The 27,339-nt window shown below is 34.6% G+C and overlaps 1 protein-coding gene across 1 annotated transcript in view; it reads right to left on the reverse strand.

Moving 5' to 3' along the window:
* Positions 1–27,339, reverse strand: part of LOC116155790 (merozoite surface protein 9-like) — a 98,786-nt gene that overhangs the window by 53,561 nt on the left and 17,886 nt on the right. The window contains exon 2 of the mRNA XM_064488613.1: positions 24,850–24,901. Within this exon, the coding sequence (XP_064344683.1) occupies positions 24,850–24,901 (52 nt within the window). The remainder of the gene's footprint in view (positions 1–24,849; positions 24,902–27,339) is intronic.

Below are 27,339 nucleotides of genomic sequence, written 5' to 3' on the forward strand. Positions count from 1 at the left end.
AAAATTGGAGGGATACTGAATTATTTCTCCATTGACCAGGATAATAAAATCATGGTTCACAAAATTCTATGACTGGGAGAACAAAAGGAAAGCATTTGCTTTCAAATGAAATAAAATTCATATTTATGAATCCCAATTTTTATGTTAATTTGCATCAGCTTAAATGAAACCAATTTACAGCTACTCACTCCACACAAACTCCACAGTAAGTTGGTGAAAAGTAAATTCAGGTTTTAAGAACTTACTCAAGCACCACATACTTGATTTCCATTTTTTTCTTAAAGGGATTTCTTAAAGATTGTAGTCAACTACATTGGTCATCACACTGATTTAGGAGATAATTTTCTTCAACCTTTCTTCGTTTAGCAAGCCGCTAAGTAATTTTGTGTCCTTAGTGACCAGTATTGCTAGATACTTCAAAAGAGATTACCTTATTTATCATAATAATGTGTAAGTCTCTGTGAAACTATGCATTTTTCATATTATCTTATTTTTGCTAGCAAGAAAACTAAGGTTCTGAAGCTCAAAGTTCTGATTATGTGCTTGACCTGATTTAAACTCTTATTGTGGGGATTTTTGTCTGTCGAATCCGACTACTAAAAGCAAGAAGGAGAGGAAAAAGGGGGATACATAAATCAACAATTCTACACTCCTTTAAGACAAAATCTGGAAATGGTAAGAGGAGAAAAGAGTGTCTTTTTTCACCATTTATGGTGAAGTATCTCCCTCCCCCCTACTCAATCCCATTAATAGATTTATTTTTAAACTTTCTTTTCTAATATAGGTGGATTCCTGGTTCTTGATGAGCACTTTTAACAGAGTGCTTTCTGCCTCCAGAAAATCAGCTCAGACTTTTCTGAAGGCTTTTTGGCCAGTTCTAGACACAAGTGTAAGAACTTGGCAGAAATGTAGACTGTGGGGAATTATGTGCAGTAACATTCTTGAAGGAAGGTTATTTTGAGTGCAGAAGTGGAAGCTTAAGTCAAAGTTTTCCTAAATTCAGAGATAAAATACTCTCTGGGATGTCACAGATTTCAGTTACTCTCTTCTGACTTCTACCATCATCTCTAACATGATGGTGGGCCTTGAACTTTGTGGATGGTGTACCAATCGAAGAGTAAATTCAAGAGTCTATAAGTAATGAGTCTATGAGCAATGTCCTTTTATTTTGAGTCTACCCATGTGTATTGTCCAATTTGAGGTGATTAAATGGTTGTGCGCCTCTGCGGTAAAGCAATGAATCAACACAACCTCATGATTGTCATGCTTTCGTCACTACCATCATCGTAACTACTGTCATCACTATCATCAACAATAACAACCTCCATAACAAAATGTTGCTCTACTTTAAGTAATAATTCATGGTTTTACTTATTACCTCATTTAATACTAATCATTCAACCAGTAGGTCTCACTATATTCATACACATGAGGACACTGAAGTACATAGAAGTTAAGCAACTGACTTAAGGCCACATATCTAGTATTAATAGTTAATTTAAAAAAAGTTGAAATCTGGTCTGTATAACTATAATGACTATACTATTTCTGCTGTGCCTTCTCCCTCCAAGTCAAATTAGATAAAAATGTCCCACTTCTATTGTTCTTTTAAAGCCTGACTGCCTTTCAGGAAAGATGCTTGAATATATCCTATCCATAACCTCTTGAAGTACACTGTTAATTCTGAGCTAATCCCACCTTGAAAGCACATTGGATGAAGGACATAAGAGGATACAGCTCTTTGAAAATATGTTTCTTAGATAGCAACAGCATTAAGGACATCCCAAAGGAATTATAATTAGATTGTTTTCCCTTTTACTTAATGCTGTTAAATATGTAAATAATGCTGACCTTATAAAGCATTTTGGAGGGTAATTAGAGACATGTTCTTGTTTAAACCATATTCAATAAACACATTTTAGTGGAAAGCATGTGCATCTTTTCCTTGCATGTGAAGCACTAATATATTTTGGTTTGCTAAGTAAATATACATTTTAATGTGTGTTTTAACTTGGAAAATTCATATTATTTGCAGGCTTTGATTTTTGTTGTTAGGCATTGAAAGATTTATTTATTTATTTATTTTTTGTAAAACAAGCTCAACAATTTTGGAAAAAAAAATAGCTTAAATTGCAGTTTAGGCTGAAAAAAGAAGCCAATTACACAGACAGGGTTTTGTTTTGTTTTTGTTTTTGTTTTTGTCTTTTTTTTGGTAAACCTATAAAAACATGAAGGGACTATTATTTCTAAGGTAAATAATTACTCCAGAAGATGGTAAGTCTATAATCTTGGGAAAACATTGTATGCATAGTATGGGGGAAATGGCATTAAACCAACAGTCAGCTCCTGTTCTCCCCTGAATTCAGTACTTGTGACTTTGGACAAGTCACTTAATCTGTCTGAGACTCCTGCTCCTCATCCAAATAACAAATGTATGATCCTAGAGTTTCTAAGGTCTCTTTTAACTGCATGATGAAAAGGGTGTTTTGAGTTTAGCATTTGTGTTAATAAGAATATTTATTTTCTAAGTAATTTAGATTGTCTTTAAGAATATGAAAGAAAATTAAATAATCTCTCAAAGAAATAAAATCTTGTTCATATGTCAAATTCTTCATTGACATATTATCTATGTTATATATGTTCATGTTTCCATACCCTATATAAACAGGAAAACTAAAAAGGTAATAATTGCTTAAAGAACATTGGCTTTATTGGTATAAAACAGATAAGATCATAAAGGCTAATTTCCAGACAACTAATGTGGACTTTTTCAGTCTTAGACACCTAGAAATAGATATTATTGTTCATAATTTTTAACTGAAGAAAAAGAGGGTCAAGGAGGTTAACTGAACCAAAGACATAGCTGGTAAGTGGCAGAGTTGGGCTACAAACCCAAGTCTCCTTGTTCTTATTACTTCCACATCACCATATAGTTCCCTATAGAGAGAGAATATGACCTCATTGAAAGACAAAGTAAGCACCCAATATATGAAAGCACAAAGCTAAAGTCACTGTTTATGTAAGTGAGGAAAACATGCTACTGGGATAGTCTTGTGTAGCAAAGCGAGTTGCTAAAATTGTGTAAGATTTTTGGGAAGAGTTGATTTTGGAATTATGTTGGTTACAGAGACAAGAGGGCATAGACATTAGTTGTTGAAACCTGTTTTGTGTTGATTTTAGAGAAGGGATGGGTTGACATCAGCTTTAGAAGAATGATCACTGAAAGAAATCCACAGCCTGTCCACTGACCTTCAAAGTGTCAAGCTTTGTTTATGGAAGCTAATTGTCACTGATCAGTCAGGCTTAAAATGTTTTGATGTTAAAAAGCAAACAACAACAACAAAAAACAAACAAAAACAAACAAATCTTGATTGTTATAGGCACCATGGCTATAGAACTGCAATAGATTGAGTAAATAGGTTTAAAACCATTTATAGTGTTTCCTTGTTACCACAAGTATCAGCAGTTTCACAACTGCCTATCAGTTTGGTCATTCATTGGAAGGACTCACACAACTCAACATAAAGCTATAGTTATGGCTAAGATTCAGTATAGTAATGGCTATAGTCCAGCAACAGCAGGAAAAAAGAAATACAAAGGTGAAGGCTAGAAAAGTAGAACAAAATCTTTCTTGACCTTTCTCTATAGGATCACACAGACACATTTTTCTTACAGCTATGAACTGCAGGGATGTATATGAGATGTCATTGCCCAGAATGTCCTGTTTGAATCTTGGCATCTAACTATCTTAAAGGGAGCTGGTTACATATTTACCACCTGACCAGCCATGGTGCAATCCAAACCAGTTACTATGTGCCCATCATGAATCTCTAGGTTTACTTTAAACATGTTGACAGCTTGATTCATCTTTATCCACTGCTTCAAGTGTATTGAATGGCATCAATACCATTGCAACTGTGAAAAAATCCCAATAGTTTAGTTCTCAGAGTCTGACGGAGAGTTGTCATCATGGCTACAGAGATAAGCAAGAATCACGTGAAACGGACTTGCCATTATCATTACCTTTCATCACATCATAACCATATAAATGCTAGCCTTTTATATGTCTTTTACAGATTTTTAAAAATTTCTCAATCTTTACCCTTCCATATGGACGACAGATATCTTAGGAATGTGTGTGTAAGAGGTTATAGGAATAACTCCTTAGGTATTATTTACAAGGTCTTTCAAGTATGGCTCCTAAAGCAGGGAATTTATTATAGCACTTAAGTCTTTACTCTGTCATCAGACTGCCTTGCTTTGAGTCCTGGCTGTATGCCTCACTAGCTCTTTGATCTTGTACAAGTTGCTTACCTCTCTGTGCCTCCATCTGCCCATATGTACTGAGAATAACAGCAGTATCTACTTCATTAGGTTTGTATAAGCATTAAATAAATTCATGCATACATGCTCCTTAGCAAAGAGTTTGGCACATAATAAAGAATTGGAAAATAATAACTTTCAATAACAATAATTATAATAATTAGTATTATTATTACTATTATATTCATGATCACATTTGTTTTCAAAGTCAACCCATAATTAGACACGTCATGTGTTATCATCTTAATTTACAGATGGGAGAAACTGAGATTCAAAAAATTCCAAAAAGTTTCCTTCACAGGTAACCATTTTGATAGATTTTAGACTTATGACTTGTTTCTCCTCAATTAAGAAGAAATACTTAAAATCTGAGGACACAAATATCAAATAGTTTTGAGTAAAATAAACAAAGTTAATATCTTGACGCAAATCTCAAAACTTTGTGGCAGTATTTGGATTTGTGTGCTACCAGGGTTAATTGTTTGAGGTAGGGGACTAAACCCTCCAGAGTCTCATCTCAGGAAAACATGGTTAGGCACCAGGGAATCACGAAGCATTACTAGGTATAACTTCCTAATGCACAGGTCCTTATTTTGGGGCTCACGGATAGATCTCCTGAGATGTTATATGGATTTGGTGAAAGGTCCCATAGCTTCATTAGCTTTAAAAATGGCTCTAGAGTTTCCCAAAGCTAAGAACAATTGATTTAGGATATGAGCTTTATTGTAGTTTGCATAAAACATTTATCTCTGTGGCAAGGTGTGGTAGCTAATCTCATGATTATCAACCCTGTCATACTCTTTGGTATCAGATAAAAGAATCAGAATATTATAGTTAGAAAGATCCACTGACATTATCTTAACAAAATCTATGATGTAAAAGAATAAACTAGGACCTTGAAAGTACAGCAAAGCCTTCTTAGTGAGTATTATCATTAATTAAAAAAAAATCAAATTAGCTAATCATAGCTTCATTTAAAGTGCATTCACCATACAGAAAATAGCTCTGACTTAAATCTTTGTTTAATCACGTCGTAAAGTCTATTCAGGTCATGGGATGGTTGATATTTCAGTTCAGTGGATTCTTTAAAGCTAAATTGTGAGTGTGCCAGTTTGTACCCTAGAGCTACTGTGATAGGAATAAAAGTAATATCAGCTTCTTTATACTGATTATTTGTGACTTTGAACATTTTTATTATATTTGAAAACTGTCATATTTTTTCTCCTTAAAATATTTGATTTTGAAAAGTTTTCACATTTTGAAAATTTCTAAGGCATTTTCTCCCAGAGATAAAAGTTTCCAAGTATAATAATGGCCAGTATTAGTAAATGATTTTAAAATAAAGAATATTGTTATTAATAAATATTTTCAGGCACATATTAATATAATGTGAAATGTAACTCAAAATTTGCATCAATCATATATTTTATCTTGTACTGAGTTCTTTACAAAATCTCAAACGTTGTTCTAGGTGACTGGTAGATGACATTTGTAATCCATGCCAAACCTTCCAAAGTAACTATTATTATTTCTCCTGTATAGATAACTATGTTTAAGCAACTTGTCCCAAGATGCATAGATTCTAAGTGACAGCTGGAATTTTAACCCAGATATCTACCTATTCTTCCCCAATATCCTACACATTTTTTCCTTATGTTACTGTTTATCTAAAAGAATGGTGATGTTTCTAATTTGTAGAGATTCTGATGCTGGAACTTATAAAACAGAGAAGAGATTATCCTAATTTTCATAATCTCTTTGAGATAATTTGTCTTTTCAAATGCAGATTTAATGAATTTATTAAAATGATTTAATAATCTTAGTAACAAACCATGATAACAAAATAGGGAAAAACTTTCAAAAAATAATTTATGACACTATCAATCACTTTGGCAATTATAGAAATTTGCATAAACAAAAATAAACTAAAATAGAATATTTAGACTATAAAAGTTATTCTTCTTATAAGATAGGGTATATTAGAGAGAGATATAAAAATCAGATTAACCTAAGAGACATATGGACTAAGCCCTCATTTATAACTGGTCCTATGCTTTGTACCATAGGTAAATGGGATAAACTAAGCACCCTGGAAACCAAATAAAAGAAAATAAATATGTGGTTATTAGCCTAATACAAAAATTTGTTCAAAATACTGGAACTGATAGTTGGGTGAGGATGAGATCTTATAATTGAATATAAATTCCTTCTAAGTGGAAGGCATTACATTTTCATGCAACAAATGTTTAATGAAGAACCTACCAAATGTCAGGTGTTATGCAAGACTATGAGATACACAGTAGTGAGCAAATGGGAAGGAAATGCTTTCCACGCCCTTATGGAGCACACTTCCAGGTGGGGAGACCGACAGCTGGATAACCAGTTACATGTGTTGATAGAGAATGCTTTGGGTGCTAAGGGAAGACATAGGAGGATACAGGGTCCATGTTGGGCAAATCAGGGAAAACTTTATTGCAGTGGTAGCATCTAAACTGAAAACGAAAGATGAGAGGGTCAACTAAGTGAAAAGGGTTAGAGTGTGTGTAAAGGAAAATTCCATGGTAAAAAGGACCTTCCAGGTAGCAGGAATTGTGTAGATAAGGCCAACAACAAAAACTAACAAACAAATCTGTCATCTTGTCATAGTCAGGAGGTGCCAAAGTCCACCATCTTATGACTGGATGGTCATAAGGCCTTTGCAGCCCATTTTCACCCTTATTTTGGAAGCTACGTTATAGGCACAAAAACATAGTGAGTCATTGTACAATGAACTATGAACACACATACTAAGATATTCCTTATTCATAGTCCTTTTTCTACTGTAAAACTAAACAGGACAAATACTATCTCCCTTCCCCTTGGTGATGCCATACATCATCCATTAGACCAAGTCCCAGGCAACATGGCTGCAGTGCACTAAGATCTCACTCATACAGGTGTGCACTTATCATTTACATGACCAGTGAACAGTTTATCCATTTGGTGGCAGCCAAAAAGAAACAGTGCTTTTTAAAAAAAATACATCTTGAATATAAGTGGCAAGAGATTGATTTCATGCCTCTAGGCATTTTTGTAACATCTTAGATTAGTACAGGAACACAGTAACTTGGTAACTAAGGTTTTCAAAAATTCGGTTTTCAAAAAATCAAAGCTATTTTCATCCAGAATACATTGATCCTTTGGCAGGATCCCCAAGGTAAACATTATGTGCAGTGTGTGCTGATTTTCATTCATGCCAAACTATTCCTTAAGAGTTATCTTCCATTTTCTTCACACACCTGCACATTTGAGTTACTGGGACAGGACATCAGTGATTATCTGCTTTATTATTTTATTATACTTTGGCTTTTATAAGGAACCTTTTTTGACATATAGAACTTCATCATTTCATTTGAAAATACTTTCTAAAATCCTGAATAAATGTTTTTCTCTCTGAAACACTAGCAAAGGGAGGGATGCAGATGCATACTTGCTGCAAGGGCACTGACAGTTGATGCAATCACCTGCGATCTCTCTACTTCTCTTTAGGAGGAGAAAGAGGAGAGAAGTGAAGCCAGAGGTGTGAGAAATGGCAGATATGTTTCTCCTCATCATTCAGTCTTGGTGTGAGCTTGTACTGGGAAAGCCAAACACACTGAAACTTAGACCTTATCTGAATTTCAGTCTTCATTCAGTCGTTGTTTCTGTAAGCTCCACAGCACTGCCTTTATGCCTTTAGCATGACACTTACATATTTAGAACACTTGTATTTTATCTGCTCGACTGGAAAAGGTATTCTTTGTTAGCAGAGACCGCATCTTCTCCCACCCTCCCACAATTTCTGACACAAATTGGACTCGTAATATACAATTTGGGACTGAATGTTTGCTAGACAAGTAGAGATTCCAAATCTCAGTTTAGCCTTCTATGTTGTGTGTTGGTGGACAGACTGCTTAAACTGCTGATCCTCAATTTAAATAAAAAATTCAAAAGGAGGATAAACTGTTTTGTAGTGTTGTTGTGATCATTAGACATAATATATGCATTATGTTTAGTGTTTTACAACTGTGTTTCTTACACAGGGCAAGCATCTAATAAATTTTGATTGAATAAGAGAAAGAAAACAGGGTATTATTACCTCTTAAAAGAGCCTTGGGTTTGAGAACTACTTGTATTTCTGAAATGTAACAATAGTAGCTTTAACTGACTAATAAATAAAGTTTTTCAATAGGAAGTTTATTCCCATGTAGGTCAAGACCATGAAGAAAGTCTTCTAAAAGTCACAAAGCCTCAATTATAACCCACTTTGTCCTCAGATTTCTCTTAATATGCTCACAGTAAGTCACCACTAAAGGTCATTAAAAAGGGCTGGGGAGGCCAGACAGAAAGAAAACAGGAAAGGGTGAGAGTTCCCATGACAAGTGAAGGATATGTTATGGCCTTGTCCTTAAGGAAAAAATATTTCCTGGTCACTTTTTAGGCCTAGTCCTCTGAGGGGTTTCTAGTTGTCTCCTCAAGGCTAACATAGCTAATAAAGAGATATGACAAAGATCTTGAAAGTAGAAACTAAAAAGTGAGGTCAAAAAACAGATCAAAGAAGGCTCCAAAGAGAAGGAAGATACACAAAAAATGGATTCTGAAGAAACCATGGCATTCTCAGGATTTTAGACCATTTGACCACAAACTAAAAAGTTCCCCCTTTAGCATTGTGTCTTGACTGTGTCTCTGGCTTTGGCCTTGGACTTCCCCAGATATATGAATTTAACCACAAATGAATTTTCCAGAAAAAATGCACCTTTAAATTATCTCAACATACCTGTCAATCAGAGAATAAGTGGGTACAAGTGGGTATGTTTTTATTTCACTGAGCAAATGAGTAACAATTGTTGATATCAGCTGCCAGCTATGAGTTCCTGAGTATAAGTATTTCCTCCGTTCTTTCATGTCAATGTTAATAGAAATTAATGATCTAAGTGTCTTGTGCTGAGGGACTGTGCTAACATCTATAGGTATGATGACTATTATTCTTCAGTTTGTGTGCATGTGTGTGTGTGTGTGTTTTGACTATTCAAGCTAAAACCAATCTGCCAGCCATCAGAATCAAAGTGATTCAATATAATGTTGGGTGTACAGGTTTAATGCTATTCTTATCAAAATCCCAGCAAGACTTTTTTTTTAGATATACACAAGATTATTCCAAAATTAATATGAAAAAGACAATGATATAGAATACCTAAACAATTTTTTGAAAGAAGAATAAGGTGGAAGGAATAAGTCTGCCTGATTTCAGGACTTATATTTTATAACTACAGTGATCAAGACTGTGATATTGACAGAGGAAAAAAAAAATTCATCAATAGAACAGAACATAGAGCCCAGAAATAAACCCTCAAAAATATGCTCAACTCATTTTTGATAATGGTAAGGGAGGAACTGTAATCTTTTCAACAAAAAGTGCTGGAAAAATTGGACATCCATAGGTGGAAAATTAAACCTCAAATTAAGTTTCAAATCTCATACAAAAGTTAATTCAAAATGAAATATTGACTTAAAACACAAAATCATGAAACTAAAAATTAGAAAAATAAATAAAACTTTAGTTTCCAGGGCCAAGTAAAGACTTTTTAGCCAATACCTGATCCATAAAGGAAATATTCATAAATTGGAATCTAACAAAATTTAAAACTTTTACTCTGAAGAACACTGTTAAGAACTAAAAAAGATTAGCTAAAGACTGGGTGAATCATATATTTGAATATATGCAAATCATATATTCAACTAAAAAACTCATATCTAGACTACGTAAAGAACTCTAAAAACTCAACAGTAAAAAATTTTAAAATTCAATTAGAAAATGGGTAAAATACATGAATAGACATTCTATCCAAAAGGACATATAGTTGGAAAATAAACACCTGAAAACATATCAAGCATCATTAGCCAGTAGGGAATGCAAATTTAAACCAAAATTAGCTATCACAACACACCTATTATAATGACTAAAGTAAAATCTAGTGACAATACCAAATGCTGATATGGATGAGTAAAACTGGATCACTTATGTTTTCCTGGTAGAAATGTAAACTGGTACAGCCATTCTGGAAAACAGCTTGCTTGTGTCCTAACTATTTAAACATGTAACTACCATATGACACAGCAATTATACTCGTGGGCATTTAACCCTGAGAAATGAAAACTTACATTCACCCCAAGTCCCATACAGGGATATTCACAGCAGCTTTATTTGTCATAATATCCAACATGGGAACAACCCAGAAATCTTTCAATGGGTGAGTGGTTAAACAAACCTGGCATACCCATACCAGGGAAAAGTATTCAGTAATAAATAGGAACAAACTGTGATACATACAATTATCTGGATGAATCTCTAGAGATTTATGCTGAGTGAATAAAGTCAGTCCCCAAAGGTTACATATTGTATGATTCCATTTATATAACATTCCTGAAATGACAAAATTATGGAAATGGAAAAAGTATTATTGCTTGCCAAAGGTAAGAAGGGATTGGGTGTGGGAGGGAAGTGGGTGTGTTACAAAAAAATAATCTGAGAATGCCTGCTGCAGTGAGTATGTCCAGTATATTTTCTGTACCAATGTTAATATCCTGTTTATCATATTGCGAGAGAGTTTTGCAAAAGTTAGCATAGGGGGAACCTGGGTAAAGGATACATAGGTTGTACTGTATTATTTCTTACAACTACATGCATATACAGAATTATTTCAAAATTAAAAAAATTAATTTATTAAAAATGAAATTTTGGAGAGGCAGATTCATCTCAATTTTAAAAAAAATTTATGTAAAAGATAAATGACAGCCTAATCTATAATTGTGATCTCTTATTGGAGGTGCTGAGTGATCAACTCAATGGTAGGATGGAGGGGAACTGTGAGATGAGTAAAATGTTACACAACGGAAATTTTGGCTTTTACAATAACTGAGGCCTTACGACGGCACAGTGTCCCTATTGGTTAGTGCCAAATCCCAGCAGTAGAGTTTCATTTCTTTTAAGCCATTTGGATCATTTTACAATTTCCCACAGGCATATGAAATAATTGACACCAAAACCACATCAAAACAACATTAAATATTTTATAGTTCAAGTTTCTTAAATTCTATGGCTATATTCCAAAAGTGCATGAATTTTCAGAAGCAAAGAGAAGAGTAGAAACATCAATAAACATAAAAACTCTACTGGATGTGTCTTTATAAACTAAACACCTGGATAATAAGGTCAAGGATACTTTCATGCCTTTGTAATCCAGGGATGCAAGTGGGGATACTGTAACACAGATATTCTCTAAGATTAATTACCATAGACCTCAGAGGATCTGCAAATAAATGGGGCAAGTGTGAAGGACATAGTGAAAGTAAACTTAAGAACAAGAAGATAGAAACTTCAAGGAGAACTAGGGCTGTGGTGAGAAAAATCATTGTCACTATTTCATACATCTTGGTGGTGACAAAAATACTGTAGGAATCTTATAACTTAAATTGTGATTTCATTGGACCTCTAATTATATTCATTTTTAAAATAAATTTTTATTGAAGTACAGTCAGTTTACAATGTTGTGTCAGTTTCTGGTGTACAGCACAATACTTCAGTCATATAGGAACATACATATATTCATTTTCATATTCTTTTTAACCATAAGTTACTACAAGATATTGAATATAGTTCCCTGTGCTATACAGTAAAAACTTGTTGTTTATCTATTTTATATATAGTAGTATCTGCAAATCTCGAACTCCCAAATTATATTCATTTAAAAATGGTTTACTTACATTCCTGTTGGATTGAATCCTAGCAACTTTATGGATACACTGTTGGTAGAAGCACTCCACTACAGGCCCTGAGACATGTTCCTGCTGACTATACGAGAATGCAGGACCCAGACCACTTTTTAGCCAAGACATTTCTCAGAATTGTACTTGCAGCAAACAACCTTAAGGAATGTGATAACGCCTTCCTCCACACAAAGAGCAGCCTTTTTTACACTTCCTATAAAGGAGTCTTTCAATCTGTGTTTCCCAGATATGGTACATCCATACCATGAATAGTACTTGGCAATAAAAGGGAATGAACTATGATACATGCAACCCATTGCATGTGCACTATCTGCTTTGCATCACTCCTGCAGGACTTAAGGATCAATGGGAATCAATGCAAATTTTATGCTTGTGCCTGTTGCTATGGTTGCCTTGGTCTCTAACCCAGGGATCTCATGTCTTCTACCAGCACCTGTAAACCTGTTTAAGCTAGTTTGTTACCTTGTAAGTAAGGTAAAATAGAATCTCAGACTGTGAGATGTATTTTTTTCTGAGAGTTATGAAACTATCTGATTCCCTAATTTAAATGATACATAGTACTGAAAATGTATCCCTTTGTTTAGGACTCAATTTATTTATATTTCATTAAAAGGCTATAAAGGAAAACAACATTTTTATTTGTTTTTTGTGTTTTTTTGGGGGGGGGTAATTAGGTTTATTTATTTACTTATTTATTTAATTTTTTTAAGTGGAGGTACTGGGGATTGAACCCAGGACCTTGTGCATGATAAGCATTCACTCTACTGCTAAGCTATACACTCCCCTGAGATTTTTAAATGTTTAGGAATAAGGAGCAAGTATTCTGTAATAGTCCTCCCCTTGACTCATTTAATGGAATTTACAGAGCATTCATATGTTACAAAATACACTTCTCCATTCAACTTTAAAAAAGAACCATTTGATTTTTTAAATCCTATGCTTAAAATTAAAATAACATGACAAAATGTCAGTAAGGCTTTATGATGTATATTTAATAAGATGGCTGTCTTAGAAATGTTTAAAATTCTGTTTTCTCTAGCCATAATAAGGATTTTACATGTTTTTAAAAATTTTTATTTATGCCATAATGACTTGGCATTGTCTCAGTAAATGGTGTAATAATGATGACACATACAGGAGGAATTTATACTAATTTTGAACATAAGCGCAATAGGACTACATCTACTTCCGAAGTCACTGAAATATGAGTGTTCCATAGGTGACAAGTGTTTTATTGGTATCCTATGATTTGTAGGATATTCATTTAACAGGGAACCAGGAAAACAACCCCCTTTGATACTACCAATGCATTCCATCTCTTCTCTTAACATCTTCACCCAGCTCCTATTTTCTCTCCCCTGGACTATTTTAATTGCTTCCTGTGTGTGTTCTTACCTTCATCCTCAGTCTCCCTGCAAGGTATTCTCTACACAGTAGCCAGAGTTTCATTTTCCTTATTAAAAGCACCAAGGATTTCCTACTGAACTTAGAATTAAATCCAAACTTCTTGCTCCGGCCTCTGTCTTCTCCCTCCTTACCCTACTATGCTCCAGCCACACTGTCCTACTTCTGGTCTCTTGTTCAGACCAAAGTCATACTTCACACTGGAATTCTTTACTCCTGGTTTTCAGATGATCGGCTCCTCATCTGTCCCAGCTCTGCTTACAGTGCCCATTTCATAGAGAGGACTTCCCTGACTTACTTATTACAACCTTCTTATTACATTTCCCTACCTTTTTCTCCACACAAAATTGATTGTTTTATTGTATTTCCCTTATTTCCAAGTATGTATATATTTATTAATTCATAGTCCACTTCTCAAGTATGATCCCAGGAATCCGATTCTAGTTTCTCTTGTTCATCACTTATTTCACAGCTGCTAGAAAAGGGTCAGTCACATAGTAAATGCTTCATAATATTGAACAAATGAGTAAAAAGGTAAATACCTATGGGTATTAGCTCTGGTATCAGGGAAACCAGAATCAAATCCCCAGCTCTCCGTTTTACAAGCTACGTGACATTGGGCTAGTTGCTCAACCTCACTAAACCGTTGTTTTCTCACTAGAAGAGTAGAGAGAACAACAATTCCTACCTTATAGATGTGTATGAAAAAAATACAGTAAATGCAAACTGCTGAACCCGCTGCTTCAAAAAGAAAAATTTCTCAACAAATCGTAGCAGTCATTTAATTACTAGTACCCACATCCTAGATAGCTCCTTTTTTTTAGAGTTTCCAAGCTAGCTTCACTCATGAAAGGAACTGCTGGCGAGTTGAACTTTAGGATTACATTAGGAGATGCTGTTACTCATATCATGGGATGTGGGCAGCATCCTACTTCAAATCGGATTCAGAGAGATATTTTATAAAGTTAAAATATTAAAACATTTTGCTTAGAATTCTTCCAGTCTGTTCTGTCATTATGGCTTTGCAAATAAACAATATGGGGAGAAGGACTTTTTGATCCTAAATTATCCAGAGGCCCTGCCTCATCCTGAGATATTCGAAGACTCCTATTTATACCAAAGCATTTTGCAAACAACAGCTATCACTGGGACTGCTTGAAATATGAGAATTTATCAGGACAATCTAAAACAATTTTTCAGGGCATAAAAAGAACAAAAGAAGAAATGTTATTCAACTGTTTTATTCATTCACAGCTTTTATTCTTAGAGGGCTTAGAATAAAAGGGGACATTGGAAGATTTGAAAGTTTTCTAAGTTATTAGATCTCCTTCTAATTAATAAGTTTTTTCATTACTGTTAATGTTATTCTATAGTATCTATTATTAAAATTATTATGTGAAGTGGTGACATGTTGAAAATGGCGTAAGTTTTGAAACAATGGAGACACTGGATAGATAACAAAAAGAGACATTTTAGAAGGCAGGGTTGATTTCCAGATGAATTTGGAATGATGTTGATAGCTACATCTCCTGCTCAAGTGGGCAAAAAAAGTTAAAACTCAATCTTTAACATCAACGTAGAGCTAGTAGATTAACTCAGCCATGAAACCTACCTATCACTATGAATCAATAAATTCTCAATAGTATTTAAGCTATTTTGAAATTGTTTTCTGGTTTTTTACTATTTAAAAACATAAAAACTGACGCTCTGAAGTAGGAGCTTGTCAGGTGGAGAAGAGAGAATAGTATGCATTGAGAAAAGGAATTCTAAGAGGGGCTGGACTGTCTTGGGAATGGTGATAAGTACTGAGCCCACAGGAGAAGAGCTGAGGGGGGATGGAATGCTGGAATATGAAGTCTAAAAAGTGGCCTGCGTCAAGATTATTGCTTAAAATTACCTAATCGATCCTTTACACGAGCAACTCAGGAATTGTTTTTGTCAGGGCAGGAGAGTTTGGCCATAAAACAACATATAGACAAACCCTACTAAAACAAAATCTGTTGAAATTTTTATAATAAAAGTACCATGACCTTATGTCAAGTCTTCATTGTTTATTTATCTAGGTAATTTATCATCACCTAGAAGATTATAAATGCTCATTCTCTCCAACAATCTCTTTCTCTCAATCTCTCCCCGCTAACCCTTACAGCTGTCAGATAGATTTATTAAAAACAACAAAAACACTTCTTTGATTATGTCACTTGAAGTCGAATCACTTTCAGTGACTTCTCAATTCCTTCTAAATAAATTTCAGAAAATTGTAATTGATATTCAATCTTTTCTGGGCTCAATATCTACATCCATGTTTCCATTCACACTCTAGAGTATCGCTCCAAAATTTTCTGCCCCTTTGACATTATTTATTATTATCTTCCCGGAATGTACTTCTTTTCTCCCTTCATTTGTTTCTGTGAATGTTATATCCAACTTCATGGCCTATTTGAAATGTCACATCTTTTATTTTCTCATATCTCTTCCTCAGTTGGATTCTATGTTTCCCTCCTTTGTTCTGTCTTAGACTTACTGGTGAATATTTAATAGCATTTAATTTCACTTTATATATTCACTTGTCTTATTTTCCCTCCTAAATTATAAGCTAACATAATTAACCCTGACAAGATTCATATCTTAATCATTCTAAGGAACATATTGAATTATTTATTGTAAATGCTCAATACATATTTGACTACTAACTGATTAAATAAATGAATATGTGACTTTCACCCATCTGTACATTCTAGATATTTAAAAATCTTGAGGAATAGTTCATGACCTGCTTTTAGAATTGCAAAGTAACTAGAAAGTTCTCATAAGAAGAGAAATTGATATCCAGCCACATGAGCTGATGTTCTGCATCCTTTTGACATATTATTTTCAGATATAAGGTGATTTACACTTTCTTCTTGAGTGGGCAGAGCCAAGTCAGCCTGAAAGATATACTGCAGCCTGATACATAAGCAGGAGAGAAGGGGCTAGATTGATGAGTTTGTGCAATATGCGAGAACTAGTATGAAAACACAGAGATTTCTTAATAAAATGAAACATCTCATCAATAATCAGGAAATGAAGAGTCAAAATACAGCTCCATTAAATTCAAATGTTGTGCTTGATTATACTGAAGTACAATGAAAGATATTGAAGCAAACATTTATTCAAAAGACATTTAAGAATCCTCTATATTTTTCCAACTTGTTCCTGGTACAAGGGATGCAGGAATGAATATGGGATTCTTTTCTTTGAAAATCTCAGACTATTTGGGATAACACATGTAAAACCAGGTAAATTCAAGTGTGAAAACTTGATACATTAAACAATATGTGTATACATCCAGGGGACACAAGAAAACCACAGTAGTTAATCTTGAGAGATGACAAACAGTGACAATATAAAAACTACCTGATTTCTTAGTGATTGCTCATTTTGGATGAAATATAGATTACCATATGTAAAGTTAGACATGTGTCACTTTTAAAAACTTGTATAAATCATAAATATGTAAATAAGGATATTATGCACTTCTGACTATTCACTTCCTTAATTCAAATAGTAAAATTTTAAGAAAAATGACTGAGTAAGGACCCAGAGAAACTATAAGAAATACTAATAAGATATTAGAGAATATATTAGACTATGAAACCAAGAAAAATTCTCTGAAAACTATGGCAAAGAAAAATGAAGTAGAAAACAAAGTAGAAGAGTAAAACTTTGTAGATACACATTCATCAAAAATGTCAATGAAAGTGCAAGAACCCAATATAGGAAAAGTGAGTTACAGCTATAAGTGCAGCAAAGGATTTGAATGTGTTTCTCACACTGTGAGTACCTCTCATTTCATCTGGTCAAATATATTCTTTATATTTAACAGATGTTGTTTTTTCCTACAATCAGTTTTTTCATTAATCATTAATAAGTCAAACGAATTGATTGTCTGTTTCAAAGGTGTCATGTTGGTCAGATGTAATGTAGATTGCAATGAAGAGTTTGTATATTAGATATTAGATCACAGTGCTATTAATATTTTTTAAATAAATAAATCATTAACAATTCATTAATAACAATCAGGGTAACTTAGAACACCATATTACTTATAGTATAAATAAAAATAGAGTTTTTAATCCAATAAAATATACTTATAATTAATTAATGATGCAGATTATTGATTTTAAATTAATATATAGAAAATTCACCTGATAAAATCATGATAGTAAATTGAGTGATGTTTCTAAAATTAGTTATGTCCTTTTAGAGCTGCATGGAATGAAAAAAGAACTGGTCTTGATTTATGTGCCATTATTTTAGAGAAGATGGAAATCTGGAGTATATCTTTTTTTTTTCACTAAAATGAGTAAAAATTGTCCTTTAATTTCTGTTTAAAATTAAATGAACGACTTTAAGTTCTGGTTCACTGCTTCATAATATAGAATTCACAACGATTGACTAGTTATAGTTCCTCTCGGACAGATAAGCCTGTCTAATTTTATGATTTAGATTATCTGTAGTGGCTATACACATCAGCATGAGGTAGCCTTATTCCATGTATTAATGACTCTAAACTCTTAAAAGGGCTTACTAGGGCTATGTAAACCCAAAACAGGTCACCAACAAGGTTCTGCCAATCTGTCACTCAGACACTTCATTTAATAACATGCTTCCAAAATCACCTCAGCAATAGGAAGAAACAGGGTAAGTCTTGTTCTGTCTCTCAAAGCTACTGTCCACAAATGACAGTCTCTAACTTGGGGGAAAAAGTCACATGACTATATTTAACTTCAAAGAGGTCAGGGAAGAACAAATCTACCAAATACTAAAATATATTTATGAGGTTTTTTTTTTTTTCAGCATTAGTGAGATATAGTTGAAATATAATATTGTATAACTTTAAGTGTTCAATGTGTTGATACATATTCATTGCAAAATTATCACCATATGTTAGCTAACACCTATATCACATCACATCACATAATTACCATTTCTTTTCCATGGTGAGAACTTTGAAGATCTACCCTCTTAGCAACTTTCAAGTACATAATATAGTATTATTAACTATAATCACCACGCTGTACATTAGATCCCCAGAACTTATTTATCTTATAACTGGAAGTCTGTACTCTTGGCCAACATCTCTCCTTTTCTTCGCTCTCCATTCCCTGGTAACCACCATTCTAGGCTCTGTTTTTATGAGTTCTGCTTTTTTAGAGTCCACATAAGTGATACCATGCAGTATTTGTCTTTCTCCCTCTGACTTATTTCACTTATAATGCCCTCAAGGTCCATTCATTTTGTTGCAAAGGGCAGAATTTCCTTCTTTCATATATATATAAATATATATATATGTATATATATATATTTATATATATATATATATATACATATATATATATCTCACATCTTCTTTATCCGCTCATCTGTTAACTGATATTTAAGCTGTTTCCATATTTTGACTACTATGAGTAATGTTGCAATGAACATGGGAGTGCAGGTATCTCTGACATTTTGTTTTCATTTCTTTGGATATATGCCCAGAATGGGATTGCTGAATCATATGGCAGTTCTAGTTTTAATTTTTTGGGGAAACTCCAGACTGTTTTCATAGTAGCTGTACCAATTTATATTCCCACCAACAGTGAACAACGGTTCTCTTTTCTCTACACCCTCGCTAACACTTGTTATTCTTGTCTTTTTCATGATAGCCATTCTAACAGGTATGAGGTCATATATCTCATTGTGATTTTGATTTGCATTTCTCTGATGATTAGTGATGTCGAGCACCTTTTCCTGTATCTGTTGTACCTGGTGGCCATTTGTGTGTCTTCTTTGGAAAAATATCTACTCAGATCCTCTGCCCATTTAAAAAATATAATTATTTTGTTTTGTTTTGTTTTGTTTTGGTATGAGTTCTTTATATATTCTGTATATTAACTGCTGATCATATAAATGATTTGCAAATATTTTTCCCATTCTGTAGGTTGCTTTTTCATTTTGCTGTTGGTTTCTTTTGCTACACAGAAGCTTTTTAGTTTGATGTACTCCCACTTATTTATTTCTGCTTTTGTTGCCTTTGCTTTTGGTGTTAAATCCAATAAATCATTGTCAAGACTGATGTCAGGAGCTTATCTACTATGCTTTATTCTAGGAATTGAGTTAATTTTAAAATACGTCTTCTTTGTCTTGTTGGGACTCATCATTGTAACAACTCATTATTGTCCCTTAATAACCAGAGATGCTGTCATGTTAGAAATGTCATTCTGAGTCAGTGACATCACCAAGCTCCTTCTTAAAAGTTAGAAAAGGGTGATCACAGGAAGACCATATGTATCAAATATGCTTCAGAAAAGATTACTCAGCAGAACATAAGCTAGTTCTGAGATTAGTGAATGAATCAGATGAGGTGCCTGAATTGGCTAGTCAACCAAATTTGAGCCAGGCACTTAGGCTTAGGAAAGTATTAAGTTTAGCAAAGAAAGAATTGACACTGGGTAAGCAGAATAAACAAACTGGCCAGGGGCACCATGTAGTTGTTAAGAGTAGGAATGTAAGCAGGGACTCTAACCAGGATAGACCAAAAAAAGACAGTTGATAGAAAAGACAGATATTGGAACTACATAATTACCTGGTTAAGCACAACATCTTACATAAGGTTGCCAAATAAAATTCAGGATGCTCAGTTAAATTTAAATTTTAAATGAACAATGAATAATTTTTAAAATGATACGTATGTCTCAAAAATTGCATGAGACATACTTATATTAAAAACATATTAATTTGTTACACAAAATTGAAATTTAATTGGGCATCTTAATATTTTTATTTGCTAAATCTGACAACTCTAATCACACATGAAGTTAAAATAAAACTATATAGTTCATAGCAGGATAAGTTCTGCACTTAATGTTCATTGGATTAATTTTTTTAAATGGGTGCTCAGAATTTTTTTATTGAGTGCCTAAATTCTGGAATGTTTGTCCTAATCTTTTCACAGTTTAGACAGTTAGGAAACTTTCTTGGGTCTGAATATAAATAGAGTTCTTCAAACTTGATCATTAAGGATGGTATTCATTTAGACTTTAGTCACTAGGTGAAAATAAGAGTCTGGTGAGGCTAGAGAGGAATAAGTAAATTTATCTAACAGAAGGAATATTTTTTTAATATTAAATTGCAACATTTGAATTTGATAGTTAAAATAATTGAGAGCAATCTTTGATAGACTGGGTCAAAGTGCTTATTATACAGTACAGATTATACTGTACATAGTATACTTTTTTTATCTTTAGTTTTTGTTTGTTTGTTTGTTTTTATATGCCACTACACAAAAACCATACATAAGGTGGTTTGTTGTTTTGTAATTATTAAACAAATAGTGAATCTGTTAAATTTCCTAATAACAATGTGCATTGATCAAATTGTGGTACTCAGAGAAAAGCTCAATCCAGTGGAAAATATCAAGTGACAGAATCCTTTAACATTTTAATATCTGTGGAAACATCACAATCTTTTTTTACTTGTTTTTTTGTGTGTAAAAAAGAAACTTTTATTTTAAAAAACATTTTTATTTTTAAACTCATGATTTCTCATAAAACAAAATATTCTGCTCAGAGAACTGTTCTAATATTATTATATTAGCTATAATGTTGTAAAGTATAAACCATTTTAAATGTAATATTTGTATTTTGCAAATTAATTTTAAAATTAAATTACCTAAATATAATCACTTGCTCTTATCTCTTTTTATATATTAATCAAAATAGGAATTTTCCCCAATACTAATTCTTTTATAAAAATCAATTTTCTTCTCTCTTCAGAGTATTTTTCCTTTGGATTTCATTTATAATGACTACAATTTTATATAATAATAGGAAGAAAATATGCAGAGGTTTTTCATAATTTATACCTAATAACTGTTGATTTACATTTTTCTGTCACATTAAAATATATTAAAAATCTAATATTCCAAAGAGTTTGTCTTTTGTGTCCTTTCAATATCATATTTATAGATCTTTGAAAAGAGGACACACCTTATATGTTGTATATTACCACCTTATGTATTTTATACATGCATACATTTTCAAACAGACTTTATTTAATGGTTCTTTATAAAATGATTTTAAAGGTTTATGGTATTATTTCAAGGCATATGAAATAAGCAACTGTGTTATTTCATCACAAAACCTAAAACAAAAGTCATTTTTATCATTGTTTAAACATTTGATAAATGCAACAGACCTGAACACCTATTTTTAAGAGTATTTTTGGGAAAAGGCCAGCAGTATTAGAGGTAATTTGCTCCTGTGCTGTCAATCAGGAACCATCCTTGTTTAAATCCAGAGACTGCAAAAATAGTGATTACCTGACCTAGAGACCACACTAAAGGCCCATTTACTTTCTCGAGACTTTAAACACACAAATTTAGACAAATGATTTAATATCCCATCCATCTTTAAGAAGCCATCAAAAGCACTTTCAGAACCACTCTCCTTCATCTATGAAAAGCCGATATATTTAAACATATACTTCACTTTTGTAGACAATGGTGATGTTATGGCAAAAGATATATAAATTGATTGTAAAATGAAGGGTTTTTTCCTAGCTTATTTTGAATGAAGTCAGTAAGAAGAAATAGAATTTTACTTTTCCATTATTCTGGTAAGTACCATTTTACTGCTTATAATTGAATTAGGAGAAAGAACATAAGGCGACAGTAAAACAAATAATACACCTGAAAGAGGTGAGCGCACCAGGAACTCTCCCAAATTTCCAGTATATTGCTGTTAACAGCCTTTTCTATCCTCCTTCCTCCTTCACCTGGATATTTCCTTATTTTTTAAGACTCAGTGTTGACATTACTTCATCCAGGAAGTTTCCTAAAACTTTTAAGATTGGAGAGGGTCTATCACTATGACAATCATAATGCCTTGGTTTTTCACTCTATTACATATGACACATTATATTGATCACACCATATTATAATTGCCTGTCAACAAAGGTCAGCCTTTTCTCTTCAATGTCTCTTGCATAAACAGCACAGTGCTTATTTTACTGCAGCCATGTAATAATATTGGAAAAAAATGAATGATTATAAATCAGTCTTGCAGAATTCAATTGACTACCTGGACTGTCAAACATAGTTTTAAAAAAATTCTGAATTGGAAATTAGTAAAATAGTCCTTAAAAAGAAGTTACAATGGGGGAAGAATACAATTTCAGAGACCATAATGAATTCTAGGTCACAGTAGTTGGAAGTGAATTTCTGCCTCTTTTGTGCTCTTGCATATATTAGGTCAGCGGTGAGTTTATTCTACTAAGTTTCATGGTAGCTAAGCTTAATCCTGTGCAGTACTGAACAAATCTTGTGACAACTCAGGACAAGTTTTGCTTTTATTAAAAAAAAAAGAGATATTTTTCTTGTAAATTTCCAGGTTTCTTTTGTGCACCAAAGTTACATGATTATGAAAAAAAAAGTATCTTGGCAGATAACTAAGCAGAAACTTAAAATATTGCCCTGAGAAATGTACAATTATATACGTAGGGAGTGTATTGGTTAGGAAAAGGCTGCTGTAACTGAAGGATCCAATAAAGTATAGCATAAAGAACAAAAACCTGTATTTCTATCTTCCACAACAATCCTGAAGTGAATGGTATATGTCCATGGATGCAGTTCTATTCAACTGGGTCATTCAGGAAACTAGGATTCTTTATAAGAGATCGGCCTACCTGGGGCAATTTGTTTCATCCATATGCTCAATGCTGGGTTGCTGCAATGTCTGCTTTCCAGATTGAGGAGAAAAGGAACAAATAAGGAGAGCTATGTGCTACCTACCATGCACAATTCTATTGTGTCGAGCTCCCCAGCTATGACTTCAGGCAAAAAAAGGAGAACAGATTTTGGAGGATGACTAAAAATTTCTACCATTGAAAGGGAAAACATATTAGCTCTTTCAGTAATAAGGAGAGAAATAACCAAATAGATTCAGGATGCACTTTACCTGGATTATTATTATACCCCATTTGACCCACTCATCATGATGCTACATATACATAATTTCACTGTTTAATACATCATACTTATATAACAGATTAGTTTTGAAAAACATTTAATGAATTAGAAATATGATAGAAATAGATGGCTAATTTTAGAAAAGGTTATGAAATTTAAAATAATCCATTTATTATTTTATAAAAAAATCATATATGTAATAACTGGAAAGATATGCCCCAAATGTTAATACTGATTGATTTTGGTGTTGAGATTATGAGAGCCATTTAGTTCTTTTGGTTGTTGTTTGTTTTTGTTTTTGTTTCAGTAACAGTATTTCCTAAATTGTCTATCATAAACATTAATTTATTTGTGATATAATTAAAAAACAACACCTATCTATATGAAGAAAAGATAGACAGGGATTCTGTAAACACCACAGGAGAAACTAAGTTTAAGTACATTTAATTTCAACTACCATTTGTCTACAACTAGTAAATTTTGTGGTCAGAAGTGTCCAGACATGCTTATGGCATCTTATAAGAATTTGTAAAAATCTAGATAAAAACAGTATTAGTAATGACTTCTGGAGCTACCTCACTGATATGTGCTGTTATTATTAAAGCAAACACTTACTGTAACACAGTCCCATAAAGAATCTTATCACAAAGCCCATAACAGCACATAAATGTTTTATTCTACAAAACCATTGAAACAAAATGTTGAAACTACTGTGAAATTCAAAATACAAGCCGTTATTTCTCGTCTAAATGGCTTAGTTGGTTAAATATTTTAATCATCCATTTTTTTTATCTGTATGAGGCTTGAATTCTTGTTTGTGATCAGCACCAAGTTAAACAAGGAAGTAACCATTTCATTGCTGGACATTTTAATATTCTCCATGTTATTGTTATAAATAGCCTTTTAAATTATCCTGGTCTAGTTATTTTTCTTTCCTATGCCAAAATGAAAAGATTGTAACAAATGTTATTTGTCATTAGTATCAATATTCTGCTTTTTTAATTGCGAAATTATGATCATATGCCCATAAACAATAAGTACAGCAATTAATTTCAGGCAATTTATAACTTAAGTAAAGTAAACTCCATTTGTTTGCTGCCCTCTTCTCTCGCTGGAGGAGGAAACCACTTTCTCTAGCCTACAGATACAACCAGAAAGTTTGTTTATACATTACTGCTTGACAACTTATTCCCTGAAAGTCTATCTAGTGTGTCAAGTGCTCCAGCAATCTCTAAGCAACAACGTAACTGCTAGGTTTACTTATCACACTTTCGTGAATTGAAGTGAGAAGGAAACAATGCACTTTTAGATAATTTATTACTCACCAACACAGCAGGCATCCTGAACTTCGCACTGGTTCTCCATGCTCCCCAAGTCCTGTGGAGTTGATATGGAGGCAGGTGAATGCTGAGCACACAGTGGATTTGTGTCTGAGCTGAGGAACACTAAGCATAGGAGATCACCAGTCTTATGAGTTGCCCTCAAAGCTGCCTAATATTTGACCTTGAAGAAGATACTATTTTATTGTTCTGGTCAGGAAATAAATCTGATCTCTGACCCAAAGTGAGAAGCTCTATCTTTCCAGGCCATTGGCTATAAAAATATCCTCAAAAAGATAGTATAGGATGGCTAGAAGAGTTACAATTATTTCTCAACAGTGTACATGCTGTTGTAGGTTTAGCCATGGATCACCCCCTACTAGGATTCGCCTCTGGGAGATACCAATATAGGTAGTCCAAATAATACAACAATGCCAGGAGAAGACGGAGAAGATGGCGGAGTAGAAGGACGCTCGCAGGTCACCCTCTCCCACAAATACACCAAGACCCACATCTACAGACCCACTCAGCCAACCAGAGCACCTGCGGAACTCCAACAGAACATCGCCCTCTTCAAAAGATAAAGACGCCAAAAATCTGGTAGGAGAAAAGGAAAAAAGAAAGAACAAAAGGCAAAGCAGCGCGGGACGGGTCCCGCGGGGAGGGAGCGGCAAAGGAGGACTGGCGCTCGCTCGCTGGGTCTCCCCTCTCCAACTGAGAGGCCAGCGGGACGGAGGGGGAGACTCCGAGGCTCGGATCTGTACAGAGCAGCCCTTGACTAACAGAACTAAGTTAAACGGGCACAGAGCGTTCCCCCGACACCCAGCCTGAGACGCGGGCCGGCAGCGGCGGGCAGGGCCAGGCTGCACAAGCCAGGCGGAAGGCGGAAGTGGCTGCACGGAGGCAGCCCCGGGGGAACGCAAGGGGCTGCGCGCCGTGGCTGCGGGTGCACAGGGCAGAACAACCTGGGCCCTCCAAAAAAAAGCAAGGTTGATGTGCTCTTGGGGAAAGGGTGCACACCCCCATCTCTGAAAACCCGCGGAAAGTTTTCGGGAGAAGAGAGGCGGGGCTCGGGCACAGCCGCCATATCCTCCGCGCTTAGCACTCAGGCGGGGGCGGGGGCGAAACCTGCATCCGCACCGAAGGGCTTAGCAGCCTCAAAGGCCAGACTGAGACTGGCCTGCAGCCCGGGGCAGATAGGATCTTTCCATCCTGGTCCCTCAGAGAACTTGCTCCACAAAGACAAACAAGGAGCTGGGTTTTGGCTCGGAGCAGGAACAGGGCTGTCCCTCGGTCTTCCCCAAGCCCACCCATGGAGCGCCGACCAGGGCGGAGCGCGCAGCTGCACAGAGAGCGGAACTACCGGCGGTGCAGGTAGAGGGAGAGCGGCCCCCTCGCCTTTCGGGCAGGAACACAGCCCCTGACCGAGGTGCTGGGAGGGGGCATGACCAGCCCTCCTACCCGGCCAGTCTGCAACATCTGACTGCGGAATCCGGAGGGGCAGCAACCCGCCCGCCCACAGCAGAGAGGTGCACCTGACCCAGTGTTAGAAGGAGGCGCGATCGGCTTGCCGACAGGTGCTGGAAGCAGCACAGAAGAGGGCGCCAACAGAGGGCCTCTGAAAACAGCAAGCTGAGCTTCCAAAACAGGACGAAGACAGAAAGACTTCACATTAAAAGCACACAGACTCCAGGAGAACACCGACAACCCCCCCCCCCCTTTTTTTTTAAATCTGTTTTTACCTGTTCTATTTTCTATTACTCTCTTAATATTTACTTCTTAATTCATTTCTATTTCTCTTGGGTTTTGATGTCCTGCTATTGATTAGACACAGGTTTCAAATATATCTATTCATCCCCCCCCCCCTTTTTTTGTAAAGGTTTTAAAAGGACGTCTCAACCCGATTAATACTCTGCTTCAACTCACTCTTCTATTATTCATTATACACTGTTTTCAAACCCTCTTTCTCCCTTCTTTTAAAATTCTTTCTCTCTCTCTCTTATTTTTTTTCCTTTTTTTCCTAAGTTCTATTCCTAAATAGGCATCAGATAGATAAAATCCTTAAGGACCAAAATAAACAACTGATACTCCATAAACCACAGTGCCAGAGAGGTATGAGCAAGATGAAGAAGCAGAAAAACTTTTCCCAATTAAAAGAACAAGAGAAATCCCCTGGAAGAAAGATCAACGAAATAGACATCGATAGCCTACTAGATCAAGATTTCAAAAAAGGAGTGATCGAATTGCTGAAGGAATTAAAAGAGATAGTGTTTAGAGATATAAAATATGTCAAAAATGAAATTGAAGCTATAAAGAAGAGCCAAGTAGAATGGGTAAACTCATTGACAGAGATGAGGAATGATCTAATAGCTGTGCAAAGCCGACTAGATAATGCAGAGGAACGAATTAGTGATCTAGAAGACAGGGCAATAGAAAGCACCCATTCAGAAGAACTACAAGAGAAGCAAATAAAAAATAATGAAAATAGCATAAGGG

The sequence above is a fragment of the Camelus dromedarius genome, chromosome 8 (genome assembly GCF_036321535.1).
Source record: "Camelus dromedarius isolate mCamDro1 chromosome 8, mCamDro1.pat, whole genome shotgun sequence".
Lineage (NCBI taxonomy): Eukaryota > Metazoa > Chordata > Mammalia > Artiodactyla > Camelidae > Camelus > Camelus dromedarius.